The sequence below is a fragment of the Cygnus olor genome (genome assembly GCF_009769625.2).
Source record: "Cygnus olor isolate bCygOlo1 chromosome 34 unlocalized genomic scaffold, bCygOlo1.pri.v2 SUPER_34A, whole genome shotgun sequence".
In the NCBI taxonomy this organism is placed as follows: domain Eukaryota; kingdom Metazoa; phylum Chordata; class Aves; order Anseriformes; family Anatidae; genus Cygnus; species Cygnus olor.
The window spans coordinates 172759-190818 of record NW_024429054.1 but is presented as its reverse complement, the minus strand read 5'-3'; the positions used below and the strand labels follow the sequence as shown (position 1 = coordinate 190818).

General features: G+C 51.9%; 1 protein-coding gene and 1 long non-coding RNA gene across 2 annotated transcripts; both read right to left on the bottom strand.

Annotated features, from left to right (window-relative positions):
• Positions 1 to 497: 497 nt before the first annotated feature.
• LOC121062868 lies at positions 498 to 14631 on the bottom strand. Its single transcript, XR_005815712.1, has 3 exons — positions 14549 to 14631; positions 1588 to 1656; positions 498 to 705 (listed from the first exon to the last, which is right to left on the bottom strand). It is a non-coding gene; the product is annotated as an uncharacterized LOC121062868 (long non-coding RNA).
• On the bottom strand, positions 7540 to 10064 carry LOC121062861 (olfactory receptor 14C36-like). Its single transcript, XM_040543149.1, has one exon. It carries the CDS (start codon positions 8568 to 8570, stop codon positions 7611 to 7613), a length of 960 nt encoding a protein of 319 aa, XP_040399083.1. The 5' UTR covers positions 8571 to 10064; the 3' UTR covers positions 7540 to 7610.
• Positions 14632 to 18060: the final 3429 nt, after the last annotated feature.

Genomic DNA, 18060 nt, shown 5'->3' with positions numbered 1-18060 from the left:
GGCAGAAGGGACTTGAAAACCCACACCCAAGGCCTCTCCCTGCATGGGGCCTATCAGGCCCTCAGACAGAGGGCATCTCACAATCAATGTGCCAAGCAGGCGCCTTCTGCTGCCTTATCAGGGATGCTGGCAGGTGTAAGCTAGAAAGCACAGGTCTCAGCCAGGAGGCAAAGCTGACACATCAGCTGCTTCACGAAGCAGTCACCTCATAGGCCCTGTCCCCAGCCATGTTACTGCTGCTGGCCTGTCAGCTCCAGAGACTGAGGTGACCAGATGCTTCCTACTGGACTCAAGTTTCTGAGGCACAACAGACCACATAAGAACACATTCAGCCAGCACTCGCCTTGTGGGCCAGGACCTGAGGACACAAAAAGTAAGCTTTTTAAATGAAATTTATCAATCAAATTTTCTAACACTTCTTTAAATATGGAAACATTCTTCACAGGATTTACTGTGTTCATAGTAACACGTGATGTCTCTCTACCTCTGCCTCTCTCTCTTTTCTTCTTCCTCTACCTTTCGGGACTTCAGAGAACACTCTCAGGGAAAGAGTCATGGAATCACAAAATAACTCAGGTTGGAAGAGACCCCTGAATGGCATCCTCTTCACCTGTCCTGCTCAAGGCACACTAAACTAGATGCGGTTGGTCAAGGGCTCCTCTGAGCTTGGCACCATCCAGAAAGGATCTGAAAGTGTGCTCCATCCTGTAATTCAGAGAGTTAATAATGACATTCAACAGTGCCGGCTCAAGCGCTCATCACTGAGGGATGGTGCTAGGAACTGCCTGACAGGAGAACTTTCCATCACAGATGACAACTGCGCCTGATTGTCCAGCCAAATTCCCACCCACAGCCTCATCCATTTGTTAAGTCCACATAGCACCAATCAGGCTGTAAGTAGTCTCCAGGAGACAATGTCAACAGTCTTGCTAAACTGCAGGTAGACAGTGTCACTTTCTTTCCCCTCCCCTAGGGTTTCAGCAATCCCATTTTTGTCCTTCAAATGCCCGGAGGTGGCGTGGAAAAACTTGCCCCATCACCTTCCCAGGGATGGAGGTGAGGCTGACCGGCCTTAATTTTTCCTACCCTCTTTTTTCCTCTTCTGGAAGACAGGTTTGATGTCATTCCAAGTCTCCAGAAAGCTCTCTGGTCCCCCGGCACATTTGCTGACACAGTCCAGGAAGGCAGGGGAGGGTGGTGCAGGAGACAGGCAAGAACACACAAGTCCTACCCTTGTACACCCAAAGGTAGGGCATTGCAGTGCTTGTGGTGTCCCTCTGGCTCCTGCTGCCTCTTCCAGATTCTGGGAGGCACCTGAGCCCTGCAGTGCATCGCCCTGCTCTGCACTTCTCTGAGATGCCCCATGGCATGAGGAATGGAAACAGGGAGAGGGCATTTGTGCTCACTCAGGTTTGCCTCACATGCACAGGCACACAATGTGCACACTGAAGCCTCATCTGTACAGGGCATACATATGGACTTCTGACTTATCCATTAAGTGTCCCTCTGTGGGGGAGTAAACCACCTCTCTGAGCTGCGTTGAGAGCCAAAAAAAGTCACCCAAGAAGTAACCAGGATAATACTCACCCCTTATTCTGTACCGTTTATACCATGACAGGTTCCGGACTTTCCAATATGTCTTCATTAATCAGCCCCCTGCAATTAGAACACGGATATCATTCCCTTAGTCTATGGGCCACCTCCCAGAAATGTCCATATTAATCAAATGTTCAGTGAATCCATTTAGTTCATGAATTGGTGTCTATCTGTTGTTGTGGCCTCACAGGACAGGAGAAGGCAGTTTGGTCCACACTGGCCAAAGGGATATCCCATACCACATGATGTGATGCTAAGCAAGAATAGTGGGGGAATTGGCCAGGGGTGTCTGGGCATTGGTCAGCAGGAGGTCATCAATAGCATTCTGCATCACTTTTTTTTTTTTTTCCCCTTTGTTACAAAACACTTGTTTGTTACACCAAGAAGTACCTGCACTTTTACCATTTTCAGTCCTCTGCCCCATTGCGCTGTGGCAGGGGATTTGAGCCAATAGCTGTGGGGTGCTTATCTGCCTGCTGGGTTAAACCACAGCACAGACCAGGCCGTAGAATCTGACCCTGCAATGAACTCCTCCCCTCACCCCTGCCCCAGCCTGGGCTCATCCACTGGCCACAGTCCCTTAGGTGTGTACCTGTTCCAACACATCCTTATCCATGAGCCACAGTCCCTTCAAAGCTCTACCTACTGTGTCGTGGACTTACTGACAGCCATGGATGGTTGCAGGTGTGCCTTCAGAGGTGTGGACTTATCCATGTGCCACACTCTCTTCAGAAGTGTACCTGCTCTAGTATGGCCTTCTCCATTCCAGAAGGATTATGTCGAGTTCAGGGCGGCAATGTAGAGATTCAATCCAATGACAATTCAAGCAAATGTGGGGCTGGGACATACTGGCTGATAGAGTTCCAATAGGGTGAGGCTTTGGAAGAAGCCTGATGTGTTGGGGGGAAACCACAGGTATTGGTAAATCCTCAGGAAAACACAGGTTTGTGTTTGAAGCCAAAGCTAGTAAGGATGGAGAGAAATTAGGAGAGCTTTGGCAATCATGGGGTCAGAGTGAGGTGGGAATGTGAGTGTGTGGTAAAAGTCTGCAGGGATGCAAGCACAGATACAGGAAAATGTAGGACAGGATGTGGAGGGGCATAGCAGAGGGCCATTTTGGGGCTGGAGCCCCCCAGTGGAACCGGTGTCTTTAGGGCTACAGCTGCAGCCTCTTTCACTGAGGCCCAGCAGAGGACACTGGTCCCTTACAGCCCCAGGGCCTTGTTACCTCCTCAACCCCACAGAGCCTGGCAAGTGTCCTACCAATGTCCTGCACTCGGAATTGCACACCCCCACATCATACTGCCCCTGCCAGAGCCCCGAGCAGCCCAGGAAGTGCAGGATCCCCCTTTCCAGGGGATGCGCTCAGGCCTTGGCCATCCCCCTTGGTGAAACACATCAAGGGCTTTTAGAGCCACATCCCCACTTGATTTTCCACCTGTAATCAGTGCCTCTGATTTCCTCCTTCAGCATCTCCCAGGGACAGGCACCTTGTCCGCTTGTTCCCCTCGTGGTCTCTTCAGGGATAGCCCTCAGTGGGGCTGGCCAACACCCTCAAATATTTGGAGGCTTGCTTGTCTTTTACTTCTTCAGAGGCTTGCTCAACCTTTCTGGATCTGCAGTTCAGGAACTTGGCAGCAGAAAGTGAATCAACATGCAAAACTCCCTCAGAAGCCAAGGCTCTGGGCATAATTCTCCTGAAGTCTTCAATTCTTATGGGGTTCATTAGGGAGATGCCAGGAGTCTTCTTAAAGGGAAAGAATTCAATAATAATAATAATAATAATAATAATAATAATAATAATAATAATAATAATAAACAACCTTCTAGGAAAGAATCTCTTCTTTCTGCTTTTTTTTTTTAGTTGTCTGCCTACAGATAAAATGATATCAGCGACCTCCAACTGATATTAATTCTGAATGTCTTCTAAGGGACTCTGAACATGCTTTTTTAAAGACAGAAGGTCCTGTGTCATATCTCATAGTCCCAAATGGGTGCTTCAGCTATTCCAGGGTATCCTTGAGGCAGCAGCAACATCTCTGTGGGCAACTGAATCAAGCCCTGAAGGACATTGTAGGCCAAACTGAAATGTATGTGGAAAATTCCTTAATGTAATAAATTTGTAAGAAGACTTCAATTTCAGAATTTTTTATGCTTGTCTACAAGTTATCACCATTTTTTTAAGAGGTGATGTACACGGAGCAGTGAGTTATGACACTTTCTCCCCCGTTATGTAAAGAAAAAAAAAAAGCAACTCTCTCCAAAAATATATTTCTTCCCAACACTTGAAAGGGAGATTATGTTCCCAGGACATGCGCATATTGGCACATTTCACCTTTACATCTCAGGTCTAAGCAGAGCAGAGAGCAATGAAGGTTAGAGAGGTTGGATACATCCTGCTTTTATCTCTTTGCTGTCAAGCAGCGGCCACACCTGTGCTAGGAATTCCCTCACAGATCCTTCCTGTTTATGAGCCAGCCAAATCTTTATGGCACAAGTGGCAAACTCCAACACCCAGAAGACCAGAGCACAGAATTATCAGCAAATCACAGAATCATTTAGGTTGGAAACGACCTCTAAGATTATCCAGTCCAACCTTTGACCTAGCACTGCCATGTCCACCATTAAAACATGTCATGAAGCCCTACATCGTCATGTTTTTTAAAGACTTCCAAGGATGATGACTCAACTACTTCCCTTGGCAGCCTGTTCCAATACTTCATAACTCTTTCAGAGAAGAAATTATTCTGAATATCAAACCTAAACCTCTCCTGGCACAACTTAAGGTTATTTCCTCTTGTCTTATCACTTGGTACTTTGAGAAGAGACTGATCCCCACTTCACTATAGTCTTTTTAAGGTGATTGTAGAGCACGGTAAGGTCTCCCCTGAGACTCCTTTTTAAGGCCCAGGGCACGGCTGAGGAAAGCAAATGTGACCCCTGTCTTAAAGGAATGCAAGACGGAAGACCCAGGAAACTATAGGCCAGACAGCCTTTCCTCAGTTGCTGGGAATCTGATGGGGTAGCTAAACATGGAAAACATTTCCAAACACATGGAGGATAATAAAGTGAACAGGAGTCAGCATGGATTCACCAAGAGTTTCTTGAGACTTACCGGCTTGATAGCCAGTGATATCCCTTTTGGGAAATTGGAATTCCTGGGCATCTCCCTGAAGTGCCAGGGCACTGATGTGTATAGTGCGTACAACAAGAGGAAGAACCAGAGGTCTGTGTGTGGTTACAGACGTCTCATTTTGGATAGCAGAGATGGTGTGACAGCCTACAACAGGGGTGCAGCCAGGGGTGGAGAGGATTGTAAGGCATAGAGGGAGAGCAGACCTTTCAGGGGGAGAGCAGCGGCAACGTAAGGAGCTTTGCCCTGGTTTTGGTAATGAGAACTCATGGGTCTGGATTAGCAGGCACACGAACATGGGTGACCTTGTAGTTGGTGTCACCTAGAGACCTCCTGTAAGGAAGAAGCAGCAGGTATGGCCTTCCTCAGACAACTGGAAAATGCCTCAAGTTTGCAGGAAATGGTCCTCACGGGGGAATTTGAAACACCCATATTTCTGCTAGCATACCAGTACAACAGAGCACAAGCCATCTAATGGGTTTCTGGAGGGCATCAATGCTAAATTGATGAGCATGCAGAAATATTGTTGGGACAGCCAAAGCCCTCCTGGAGTTGAATCTGGCAAAGGACATGAAGAACAACAAGAAGGACTTCTACAAGGACATCAGCATTGAATGGAAGGCTGGATAAAATGCAGACTCACTGCTAAATACAGAGAAGGCCCAGGTGGCAGAGGACATAGAGGGGGCTGAGGCACTGCTCACTGTCCTCTTTGCCGCATTCTTTCCAGCCTTGGCTTCTGGAACGGCAAGTCCTTGAGATCAGAACAAAAAAAGCCTGAAGCAAGGAAGTCGTACTTTGTGAGGTGGAGGACCTTGTTAGGGAACCCTTGGGCAAACTGGATTCCAAAGAAGTGGTGGTTAAGAACATGACTGGGAGGAGTAAGTGGGAATTTATAAAGCGGAAAATGTGTTTAACAAACCTGACTGCCTTCCACTAAAAGATGTCCTCAGATCGTGGAGGCTTGTGGTTGCTCAGGGAAGCTGTGGAGCCTCCATCCCTAGAGGTATTCAGAACCCATTTGGACATGGACCTGGGCAACCTGCTCAGGCTGATCCTGTTTGAGCAAAAGGGTTGGCCTAGGCAATCTCCAGAGCTCCCTTCCAACCTCAAACATTCTGTCGTTCTGTGATACCTGGCAGTGTTTCTGGAAACTTTTCTGTGGTACCTCAAACCAGTCTGAGTCCTGGTGCCCATGGAACAGAGTTTGCTTTTAGGATGACCTCACTCACTAGGTAACCCTGATGAGCAGAGATTACAAAAGCAGGCAGTGTCTCAACCCACAGCGGTATTCCCAGGTCCAGACTCCACTGACTTGAGGATTATGAATTGGAAGAACGTTTGGAGGCCTGTACCTTGGCCTGCGCTCAGCTGGGATAACTTGGCAGCTAGATCACGTTGGTCAGTGCTTGGTTCACCTCTCATGCTCAGAGGTGATTTTTTTTCCCCCTTTCATTTGATATCTCTCTGCTTTTTCTACCTTCTCTGCCCCAACTTGTGCCCCTGCCAGATTACCACACCTACTCAGACCAAGGGCAATCCCAGCCTGCTCTTGAAGCACAGCCTCACCAGGATCCCCTGGGACTCTGCAGGCAGGCTGTGAGGGCCTGCTCCAGGAAGAGACGCACTGCATGAGATCAGAGGAGGGCACATGAGAAACCCAACAGTCAGTGCAGAGGGACAGTGGCAGTAATTGTGAGCTGATGTGGGGGCCAGAGCCAGGGGCTACAGAGATCACCAGTGAAGCCCTGCAGCAACTCCTTTCCACACCCAGGCAGGGAATAACACACCCAGCGGTGCTCCTGAGAGAGGTCAGGACACAGGACAGGAGGCGCTGTGAGCATTGATGCTCAGCCCTGGCTTTGGGGTCTCCCAGCAGGTGCTGCCAGTGCCTGCAGCCCCCAGAGCCCCTGCCCCTGTGAGCAGCACTGAGGCCCGTCCTGACCTTTGGGAGCTGCTCTGGCTGCAGAGGGGCTGCCAGGAGCGCTGGGGCTGGTGCTGCCCACCCACACATCCTGCCCCAGGTGTCTCTTGGTCCCTGCAGCCACGGCTGTGACTGAGGGGAGAGGCCGGCCTGGCTGGGACCTGGGGCCTGGCAGTAGTTTGGGGGTGGTGGCCGTGTGAGAACTTGCTGCAGTGCTGTGGCTCCTGTCCACAGGCCTGTCTCTGGGCTGGCCCAGCATCACTGACCCACGCATAGCCCCATGTCCCCTCTGTGTAGGCACTGCTTGGGGCAGAGGGCATCAGGGCCAGGGAAACATCCCCCTGGCATGGTCCCCACAACAGAGCTTGGTGCCTTGTCCCCTCACAGCCCTCCTGGTCTGGCTACTTTTCCCAGTGCCAGGCCCCACCAGCCCTTGCTACGTCTCACACAGGGGCTCACAGACAGCCCCACTCTAGAGTCTGTGGGGTCTGGACATGGGTGACAGGGCTGGTTGTTCCTCCAGTGCAGACACAGATCGTAGCATGAGGAAGGAGCCAGACATTTCCAGGAGCAGTTCCCACCTGGGATTTTATACTTTCCTTTTGGTTGATGCCAGCTCTGCTGAGCTTTAAAAGAAAAGCCCAGCCTTCAGGAAGTGAAAAAATCCCATTTGTTATATAAAGAAAGCAATTATGTTGCTATGAGACAGTCTGCACTGCTACACACTTTGAGACCGACTTTTATACAAGCTTCTGCTGAGACAATGCAGGTTCATTCATCAATAACAGTGGGAAGAGTGAATATATATATATATATATATATATATTTGGGGGGGGAACAGCAGAAGAACAAACAGTTAAAAATAATGAAATATGAAAATAATGAAATATGGAAACAAGAAAAAATATAATAAAGGAAAAGAACAAAGCACAAGGCTGGAATGGGATATATTGGGAGTCACCTGTGGAGAGATACGGGAACTTTATGATTCCTAAAAAATATAATTAAAAACACTTTCAAAATAGCATCCTTTAGTGCTTCAATCCTCACACTGTAGATGAGGGGGTTCACTGCTGGGGGAACTGCTGAATACAGAATTGCAACTGCCATGTCTAGGGATGGGGAGGAGATGGAGGGGGGCTTCAGGTAGGCAAATATGGCCATGCTGATAAACAGGGTGACCACAGTCAGGTGAGGGAGGCACATGGAGAAGGCTTTGTGCCGGCCCTGCTCAGAGGGCATCCTCAGCACAGCCCTGAAGATCTGCACATAGGACACCACAATGAAAAAAAAACATCCAGACCCCAAAAAAGCACTGAACATGAGAAATCCAGCTTCCCTGAGATAGGAGTCAGTGCAGGAGAGCTTGAGGATCTGAGGAATTTCACAGAAGAACTGGTCAACCGCATTGCCTTGGCAGAGGGGCAGGGAAAATGTATTGGCAGTGTGCAGCAGAGCATAGAGAACCCCACTGCCCCAGGCAGCTGCTGTCATGCTGGCACAAGCTCTGCTGCCCAGGAGGCTCCCGTAGTGCAGGGGCTTGCAGATGGCAATGTAGCGGTCATAGGACATGATGGTGAGAACATAAAATTCTGCTGATATGAAGAAGAGGAACAAAAAGACCTGTGCAGCACATCCTGCATAGGAAATGGCCCTGGTGTCCCAGAGGGAATTGGCCATGGCTTTGGGGAGAGTGGTGGAGATGCAGCCCAGGTCGAGGAGGGCGAGGTTGAGGAGGAAGAAGTACATGGGGGTGTGGAGGCGGCGGTCGCAGGCTACGGCTGTGAGGATGAGGCCGTTGCCCAGGAGGGCAGCCAGGTAGATGCCCAGGAAGAGCGCGAAGTGCAGGAGCTGCAGCTCCCGCGTGTATGCGAATGGCAGGAGGAGGAACTCGGTGATGGAGCTGCTGTTGGACATCTGGTGCTGCCTCTGGGTATGGAGATCTGGACAGGTAGGAAAAGAGCATGACAAGTCAGGGGAGTCTTCTCTGAGTTAAACCTATGCCATTCCTTGTAGACCCTCCCCCTGCTAGACTCAAATGCTTCTTCTTTCTTTGTTGAAAAATTTCATTCAACTTCATGACATAAGCTTCATTTCTAAAGTTCAGTGTGCCATAAGGAGCGGGGACCTCTGCTCCTGGACTCTCGAGGAAATCAGTCCTGACTCAGAGCAGTGAGTACACAGGAACATGGCAGCTGGGCAAAGTTTTATTTTCAGATTTTGTCAGATGAAATCCTTTCTTACACAGAAGGCCATGTCAGCATCTGCATTCCCAGTGCTACAGAATGAAGTTGGCAGAAAGGAGTTTTAGAGACTTTTTTTCTACATACCCTTTTCCCCCTCTTCATGTCGAAGCAGTGTTCTCTGAAGTCAGAAATCCTGAGCATTTCTGCTGCACTCACAGGGAATGGTTGTGAGACCTGAGAGGCAAAGGGATTCCCTGTGGCTGAGAGCAGGGTGAGAGGAGCTGGCTGGGCTTGTTCCCAACTGCCCTGAGCCTGAAGCTTTTGGACAGCAATCACATTTCTGTTACCTGAAAAGTTGCCAGACACTGCTGAGAGCAGAGGAATCCACTGCCAGTCACTGAGTGTCCAGCCTTTCTCTAGGTACCTGAGCAAGGTCTCAGCATCACACCTCTAGCCAAGGACACCTATCACTCAGTTCACCAACCCAATGGCATGTCCTTGCACGCAGCATCTCTCTGCTCCTTTCCTGGGCTTTCAAATAACATGAAGATGCTATGGAAAATATTTGCATCCTGCAGGGCAGCTCACCACTTGAAAGGACACCCCAAGGAGATAGCCAAGTGTCCTAATGACGGTGTCTCATTAAGGGAAAGTCAACTCATTCCCCAGCCTCACAGAATTCATTGCCCACCATCCTAGGCAGTTGCTGTCAGCCACCCTGCACCACAAAGGAAAATAGGCACATGGCTGGAGAGATGCGCCTCTGCTCTGCTGGAGGTGTGGCTGCAGAGGACGTGCTTCATGCCTTGGAGCCACGGCCACGAGGGCAGGGGCTTTTCTGGGTGGGAGAGGAGACAAGGGGGCTTGCTCAGAGGAAGGGCTCTGCACTGATTCGAAAAAAAATATGGTCATTTCTGATGAATTCTCCTTCTGACAACATTTTTGGTTTTAATTGCTTATCATTCCTTGATCATATCTCTGGAGGTTTTATTTCCAGGTTTCCCTGTCTCATATCTTAGTCCTGTTTCTGCTAACAGCCCCAACCCAATCCCTGTGCAGTACGCTTTGCCCTTCAGAAACTTGCCTGTATGCAGGGCACCGGCTAGGGGCACGTGCATCTTTGAAGGTGAAAAACAACCTGTCAGAATCCACTGATGGGTTCAGCAAACTTGATGCTGAACCGGTCCATAAACAAAATGGAGGCTGAAGGCAATTTATCAGCCCCTCAAAAGCCTTCTGATGATCAGAGTTACAGTTCAGGAATCCCAGAGATGTGTTCAAACCTCAAAGTTACTTTTCCATTTCATTCTGCAACCTCTCTCCATCCCGTAAGTGTTGGAAAGCGAAAACAAAGCAGAAAATTCCTGCCTTGAAATTCCTCATGAAAAGTCCCCTTGGATACAACCAAGGGTCAGGAAACCCCCTTGGGTTGTGCTGTGGGGCTGTGAGCAGGCTGCCCCAGGCAGCAGCCTCCCGCCAGCAGCAGGACCCTGCCCTGCCGGGGGGGCTCCTTCCACCCACAGCTTCTCCCCGCAGCGCCCTGGGCAGCTCCCCGGGCAGGCTGAGTGCTGAGCCTGGCAGGCGGCAGAGGCCCTGCCCCGGCACACAGCCCCTGGGGCACAGCAGGGACCCTGCTCTGCACCACAGCCCTGGGCACCCCTGCCTGCACCCCCGGCTTCTCCTTCCTCCAGGAGCTGCGGCTGCATTGCCCTCCAGCCAGACACTTACCGGGCTCAGGGCTGGCAAGTGTTCTCCCCCAGCGAGCTCTGTGCATCCTGCCACTTCTGCCTGCCTTTAAGCACTCTGTCTGTGCAGGCAGTGCCCCCAGCCCTGCTGCGCTGGGCAGAGGAGCTGCTCCTGGGCAGAGCTGGCTGTCTGCAGCGCTGCCCGCTTGCCAGGAGCTCCCCTTGGGCCCAGGAGCCCGGCCCAGCTCAGCAGCAGAGGACCAGCCCAAGGCCTCCCTTGCTCTGCCCCCCACCAGGCTCCCTGCCCATGGCCCCGGGGCTGCAGGGGAACCTGCTGGGAAACAGCCTGAAGGAATCCCTGGGCTTCCCTCCCTCCCCTGGGCACACACACTTCTTCACACCAGGCTCATTTCTCCTAGCAGAAAACCAATTAAGTGTAACAATCACATCTTCTTGTCCTGGTATCGGTTTGGACATGAAGTCATGGTCAGGGACTGATCTCCTTCATCCCCACTTGAGGAAGGAATTCAGCAGAGTCAGTCGAGGCATCTCATGCTGCTTGTTATTCCTGCGGCTGGAAGAGGGTCTCAGCTCCCTCCCATGTCTGCCACAGACCCGCAGGAGCTGGGATTCCTCTGGCCTCAGTTCAGGTGTCCACAACATAGGCAGCTTAATGCGAATTACTGAGCCACAATAGCTCCTTAGTGGAGATGGAGGACAGGCAGGAGCTGTTCAGATGCAAACATCTGGTGAAATTTGTGGTTGATCCTCTGCGAGTCAGGTGGAGGCATTCCTTTGGCTAACTGAAATGGCAGCAGATGCCACATGAAGGACAACTGAACCTGTTCCTACTCCTTTTGTGCAGGGCAGCCTGTAGAGGCTGTCAGCAGAGCAAAAGGAGTCGTGTCACAGGGAGAGCTAAACCTATTCTGTTCTCTTTTAAATGTTCTGTTCTCTTTTAACTGTTCTGTTCTCTTTTAAATGTTCTCTTTTTCCTTTCTCTTCTACGTGTCCCCTGGCTGTAATGGCTGTTGTGTCACGGACATCTCCACAGGGCCTCAGCTCTCACGAGCAAGGTCTCCCTGCCCTTTGTGCCTTGAGGCAGGACTCTGCAGGGGTACAACAGGTGGTGGGTGGGGACAAAATCAGTGGTTACTTTGCAAAGTCCACCCTTAACAGTTCATGGGACCTTAGGGCCTGCATCCACGGGTACAGGGAGAGTGTTCTGGCCAGGAGGTACTGGTTCCTTATGATCCCAGGAAGGGATCGGACAGCAGCATTCAGATACTGTAAGGGATCATTTAAATGCTCTTAGAGCTAAGACTGTAAGGAGAGAAGACTATAGATGACCTATTGAATTTGGTGTGACTTCATTCTAGACTCAGTACTCCACTGTTAGTTGCAGCTCTCCACTAGATGTTTGCACTGACCCTATGGGATTATTAAAGGGTGAACAAATTTTGCTGATCAGTCCTTGGCTCTCCAGTTGAAGAATCAGCATATATATGGTAATCAGGGAGTCTTGGATAGTACCATATTGCCACTGGTGCACCATTTGGGTAGCTACTGGCACTTCGACCCTGAGCAACCCCACAGCAGAAGGATCCTGTGAGGGACCGGGCAAGGTAGAAAACTGTTTAATGTGCATAAATCACCATAAATCACCTCCAGCATGGCCAATTCCATCAGATACGGGCTCCCTCTCTCCCTGGTGGTCCATTTGCCTGGGTGACATGCAACATCTTCCTTGAAGGGATACCTTTCCTTTAGGCCTGACAGGAGTTGCCTCAAGAGAGTGAGGATTTGTGCCCCCTTTCCAATTGCTTTGTCAGTGCCCCCTTCCCTGGGGAGGGATCCCAGCTGCTTGGCATCCCTGCCCTCTAATTCCAGGCTACTGGCCCTGTTATCCCAGTATCGGAACAGACAGGTGACAATGTGCTGGCCTAGATGATGGCTGAAATCTTTTTGCACATCTCACAGCTCCCCAAGGAACAGTGATCAGGTGCTTACTGATGATTTTATGCTATCTCACTCTTCATCCACCTGTTCCTCTGACGGTCCTACTTGGGAGTAGCCTGCCTCGTCTTCTTCTTCCTCCTTCCCTGTATGAGTAGGAGCTTCTTTCCTTGCTAAACAAGGTGATTTTGTTTTTTTCTCACATATACGTATGACTGATACAGGCACAGGTTGGTTCTGTGGCCCAGTCACAGGGATTGGCGTTGTGTAGATTGCAACTCAGTAAGCAAAGGCCAAGCCCCAGCACATTGCAGTGATTTCTGTCTCTTTGGAATTGCCAGGGTGATGACACTCCTTTTTCAAGCATTCAGCGATTTTTTTTTTTTTTAGGATTCTGCACTTGTTCAGGGGTGAAGTTCCAAGGCATTGCAGGTGCTCACTGTTGTAGGTGCCTGCCCATATCCTCCCACACTCCCTGCCACTCATAGCTATCCTGCCTCAGGGCAGATCTTTGTGTGGCATTCTGAAATAGTTTACCCTAACCTTAAACAAAAAATGAAACACATTCAGGAGATAGAACAATAGGTACAGGCTGGTTTGAACATCCCAAGGACATTCAAAGTTTTGAAGAGCTATTGTAACTAGCCTGGAGGAGAAAGGGAGAGGGAAGAAGTGGGGAGAAGAAGCGACCCCCCTCATTCCTCCCATAGATTGTCTCCCCTAGGAGAAAAGTTAAAGACTGTTAATTATGAATAGTTTCTGAGAGATGGTTCCTCAAGTATGGGGGTGACAGCAATGCTGAGTACAACTACCAGATTAGTCTCATGACCAGTATTTTTATCATAACATAAAGCAGTGTTACGCAGTAGAGTAAACTAGTAACCATTAACCAGCCCCCAAAAAGCATAAACAGCACAACAGGGAACACACATAATATGTAATGTGCTATCCAACACAATTCTGAGGGCAAACAGAGCTACTACATCGAGATAAAAACAAAATAAACATTGTGGTCAGCAACTATGAAGGCGATATAATGCTTATAACAGGTTTATTTTAACATGATCCAGTCATAGCTGTCATTATCTCAATCCTTTGGGCCCCACGCAGGATCCATTCGGGAAGGACGGCATCCCATGGGAGGGCTGCAGGGGCAGAGATTGACCGTCAAGGAGCGGTGGAGACAAGTGCCATGGACTGACTGCAATCCCCATTCCCCCGCTCCACTCAGGGGAAGGAGATAGAAGAGTGTGGTTGGGGGGAATGGTGTTTTTAGTTTGCCTGTAGTTCCTCACAGTTGTAGTCCACCGGTGATGGGCAATAAAATATATTAGTCTGCCTACGCTAAATCTGTCTTGCCCCGATGATAACTGGTGACCATGAGGATGTTTGGTGGGTGACCTCATATTCTACATGAACCCTTGATCTCTTTTCATCATATTTCTCCCCCTTTTCCTTGTAGGTGTGGAAGTGAAAGAGCAGTTGCTGTGGAGTTCACCTGCATAGCCGGGTAAAACCACCATAGCAGAGATATAGGAAGGGTTCAGCACCAGGATTGCAGCCATTCAGGGATGGCATCTCAGCATCCAGGACATGCTCTGCCAGCCTGGTGGCACAGCAGGGAATGAAAAGAGGTTCCCCTGAAGGAGAGAAGTAAAAGGGGAAGGCTTGATTCCCAACTCAGGCATTTCTGGCACATTCCTGAGAGGCCTGGGGGAGCTGCAGGCCACACCAGTCTCTGCGACACTGGACGTCTTTCCTCCCACAAACAGATCCCAAAGAGGCACCAGCTCCCAGGGAAACCTGGCCCTGGACTGTCCCCCATCATGACGAGGCTGAGCCATGCCTAGTGCATCCCTGGGGCTCAGGGCAGCCCTAGCATCAGGACCTGGGAGTCCTGGTTGCTGCCACATTGTCCCCTGAGCCCAGCGGGACCCTCAGGCGGGGCTCTCGCAGCAGCCACCAGCTCTGTCCAGCACCACCAGTACCCCCCAGCCCAGGACCTGCAGCTTTGGACAGCTGACAGCCCCTGGGCTGCCCCTTGGGAAGGGGCTCCTGACACCCTCACCTTTGGGGGAGAGCTGCAGGAGCACTGGGAACGCAGAAGTCAGGTCAGAGGTGATGGTCACCCTCCAGCAGTCCTCCATCTCGCTTGCTGCTGGCCCTCAGCTCAGGACAAGGGATGCCCGCCCTGGCTCCTCAACCACAGCTCCTCTGCAAGGTGCCCCTGCTCCTCCTCCTGTCAGCGAGGGTCGCCCAGTGCAACCTTGCTGCCTGCTGCCCCCACTCCTGGCCACAGAAGGACAGCGGTGGGGAGCACCCAAGCAGCGCCCAGCAGGGACCAGGCCTTGCAGGGAAGTGCCGGCACTGCCGCTGCTCCAGTGAAGATATCCTGGTGATGCAGTGCCTCCCCCTGTGACATCAGCACGTGTCGTTTGAAGGCTTATGAGGTCAGCAGCATGGAGACGGCACAGCTCGGGAGAGAGACGAGAGATTTCCCTTCTTGTCCTGAGAAACCGTCACCTCCCTTCTGCCCAGTTCTTTAGCAGCATTTCCTGACAAATCCACCAGGAACATCTGCAAATGGTGACAAAGGCCATTGGATATAGGAAGTGGAGCACTGGAGAAGTCACCACTGTGTTCCTGCACCAACACGCCTGTGCTCTTGGGAGCCCTCCAAGGAGCGTTGAGTTTGAGGCTTGTCCTGGGGCTGGGATTTTCTCAAAAGATGGGAGCGAAGGCGTCTGGGATGCAGCAGCCCCTCAGTGTGCCTTAAGTCCTCTTCACTGCAGTTCACTCAGTTGGAGAAGTAGGATGTGTTATATGGAGGGAATTGCAGCACATGCCGGGATCCTCCTTCTGGGACAGCCCACGGGGCTCTGTACTTTGAGATGGCCTCAGCACCATCCCCTGGTCTGCCATGCAGGAGGCAGAGATGGTACACGAGGGAATGGCAAACGTACCCTCGGCACATCATCGTGAGGGAGAGGAGTAGGGCAGCACTACAGATGGAGAGGAGAGTGGGGAAAATGGTCTGTGACAGATGTGGTGCACTCCTCAAGGCTGCTACCCGTTGTCCATGGCCATGAGCCTCTATAGGAGAAGGCGCCCATGAAGAGATTGAGGTGGAGGGGCAGCCTGCCCCTTGCAGCCGGGCTGCCAGATCTGGAGAGCACTCGTGCCTTTGTGTCCACAATGAAGGAGGAACCGATTTAGGATCTACTCTGGGTTCTCTCTCAGAACTTGACCAAGCCTCTCATTTCAGGAGACCTGATGCACGCTGAAGGCAGGACTACTGCCCCTGACTGTACTGCACACAGATGTACCTGGTCCCGTGTCAGCTGCACCATGCCAAGTGGGCTGCAGGGAAAGACAAGGGTGAGAATGTGCAGCGCTGGGTGTAGGGCTGGGCCCCGAAACCTCATCTCTTTCCATGTGCTGAAAAGCAGCTGGACTACAACATGCATTTGGCAAGAGGAGTGTCAAGACACAATTTTTTCCTGTTTGCAAGTCCCAGATCCTGGTGAACATCACCTAGGTTGGCCCATCTGGCGGCTGTGCACAGAAGCTGTCTCCAAGAACCCACAGAAACCTTGGGAATGTTTGCACCCAGCAGTGTCCCTTTCCTGTGACCGTCCGAGTGATTAAAGGCCCCCAGGGTGACATGGAGTCATTGAACTCAACTTAGTCCAACGGCTTCCACAAGACTTTGTCCACTTCTTCAGCCTGACTGCAGGCATTTACCTCCTGCCATGCTGTCGCCCTGACTGACTCACATTTTGACCCTCACCCACAAGGGTCCTCCCAATCTGCTGCCCAATCCATAGAAGAGATTGATGCATCCAGGCAGCTTCTTTCATGCTGAGAGCAAACCCCTGTTGACCGTCCCCGCTTGTCTCTTCTGAAGAATCTGCACCCATCCAGCACGACCACACTGTCACCCTGACTGGCTCTCCTCTGACCTTCACCCACAAGGGCTCCCCCAACCTGCTGTCCATCCCACAGAGGAGTGGCTCCTTCAAATGGAGGACAATACCCTGTTATTCATCCCCCCATCCATATGTCCCTATCCAGCACAGCGCCCCGAGCTGAGGGACATGTCCCCCGACACCTCATCAGCTCTTCTATCAATGTCCCAGCCCACGGAAAGCAGATTGAGATCCATCTCCTCCTGCCTGTGCCCCAGGCTATGGGAATTGGGGCACATCTGGACTGTGTGTCCTGCTTGTAAACAGGACAAAGAAACAGGACAAAGAAATTGATTCCTTCCCAAAGAGGAGAAATGAGCCTGGTGTGAAGGAGTGTGTGTGCCCAGGGGAGGGAGGGAAGCCCAGGGATTCCTTCAGGCTGTTTCCCAGCAGGTTCCCCTGCAGCCCCAGGGCCATGGGCAGGGAGCCTGGTGGGGGGCAGAGCAAGGGAGGCCTTGGGCTGGGCCTCTGCTGCTGAGCTGGGCCGGGCTCCTGGGCCCAAGGGGAGCTCCTGGCAAGTGGGCAGCGCTGCAGAGAGCCAGCTCTGCCCAGGAGCAGCTCCTCTGCCCAGCGCAGCAGGGCTGGGGGCACTGCCTGCACAGACAGAGTGCTTAAAGGCAGGCAGAAGTGGCAGGATGCACAGAGCTCGCTGGGGGAGAACACTTGCCAGCCCTGAGCCCGGTAAGTGTCTGGCTGGAGGGCAATGCAGCCGCAGCTCCTGGAGGAAGGAGAAGCCGGGGGTGCAGGCAGGGGTGCCCAGGGCTGTGGTGCAGAGCAGGGTCCCTGCTGTGCCCCAGGGGCTGTGTGCCGGGGCAGGGCCTCTGCCGCCTGCCAGGCTCAGCACTCAGCCTGCCCGGGGAGCTGCCCAGGGCGCTGCGGGGAGAAGCTGCGGGTGGAAGGAGCACCCCGGCAGGGCAGGGTCCTGCTGCTGGCGGGGGGCTGCTGCCTGGGGCAGCCTGCTCACAGATCCACAGCACTCCCGGGTTGTATCCAAGGCAAGAAGTAAATCAGGGTTTAGATGCTTCCATCTCGGCTTTCCTGAGCCTCTGCTTTCAGTTTTCTCTTCTTTGTCCCTGTGGGAATGGAAATAGAGGCTGTTATTTTTAAGAAGAGGCTGACATTGCTAAGCCTTCATAAGGAGCATTCCAAGGACCGTAGGGAAGTCTCTTTCCTGCCCAGAGGAAGCTCCACCACCACATGTGCAGTACCAGCAGGGTCTGTGTGACCTGGTCTCTAGGACGTGCCCCCAGCGAGCTGCCCCTGGGCAGAGCCCTGCTGCCAGGAGGTGTCTGCAGGGCAGAGCTGAGCACCCGGCGGCTGGGATGGGGGCTGTGACCTGCAGGCAGGAGGCGTGGGGACAGAGACCCAGCTGCAGGCAGGGACAGCTGCAGGCAGCAGAGCCATGGGCAGGGAGTGAGAGGGAGCTGCTCCCAGAAACGCCGTGGTAGGGGAGATTTGGGCACTTCCCTGCCATCCCTGTACTGCAGATGCCTCCCCTGGAGCCAGTCCCTACTCTCCTTTTTCTCACACCATAGACTTCCAGCCCTAATGTCACTGGGGCTTTTGCTGGGCTGCATGCTGCCTTGCACAAGGGCACAGCCCTTCCCTAGCA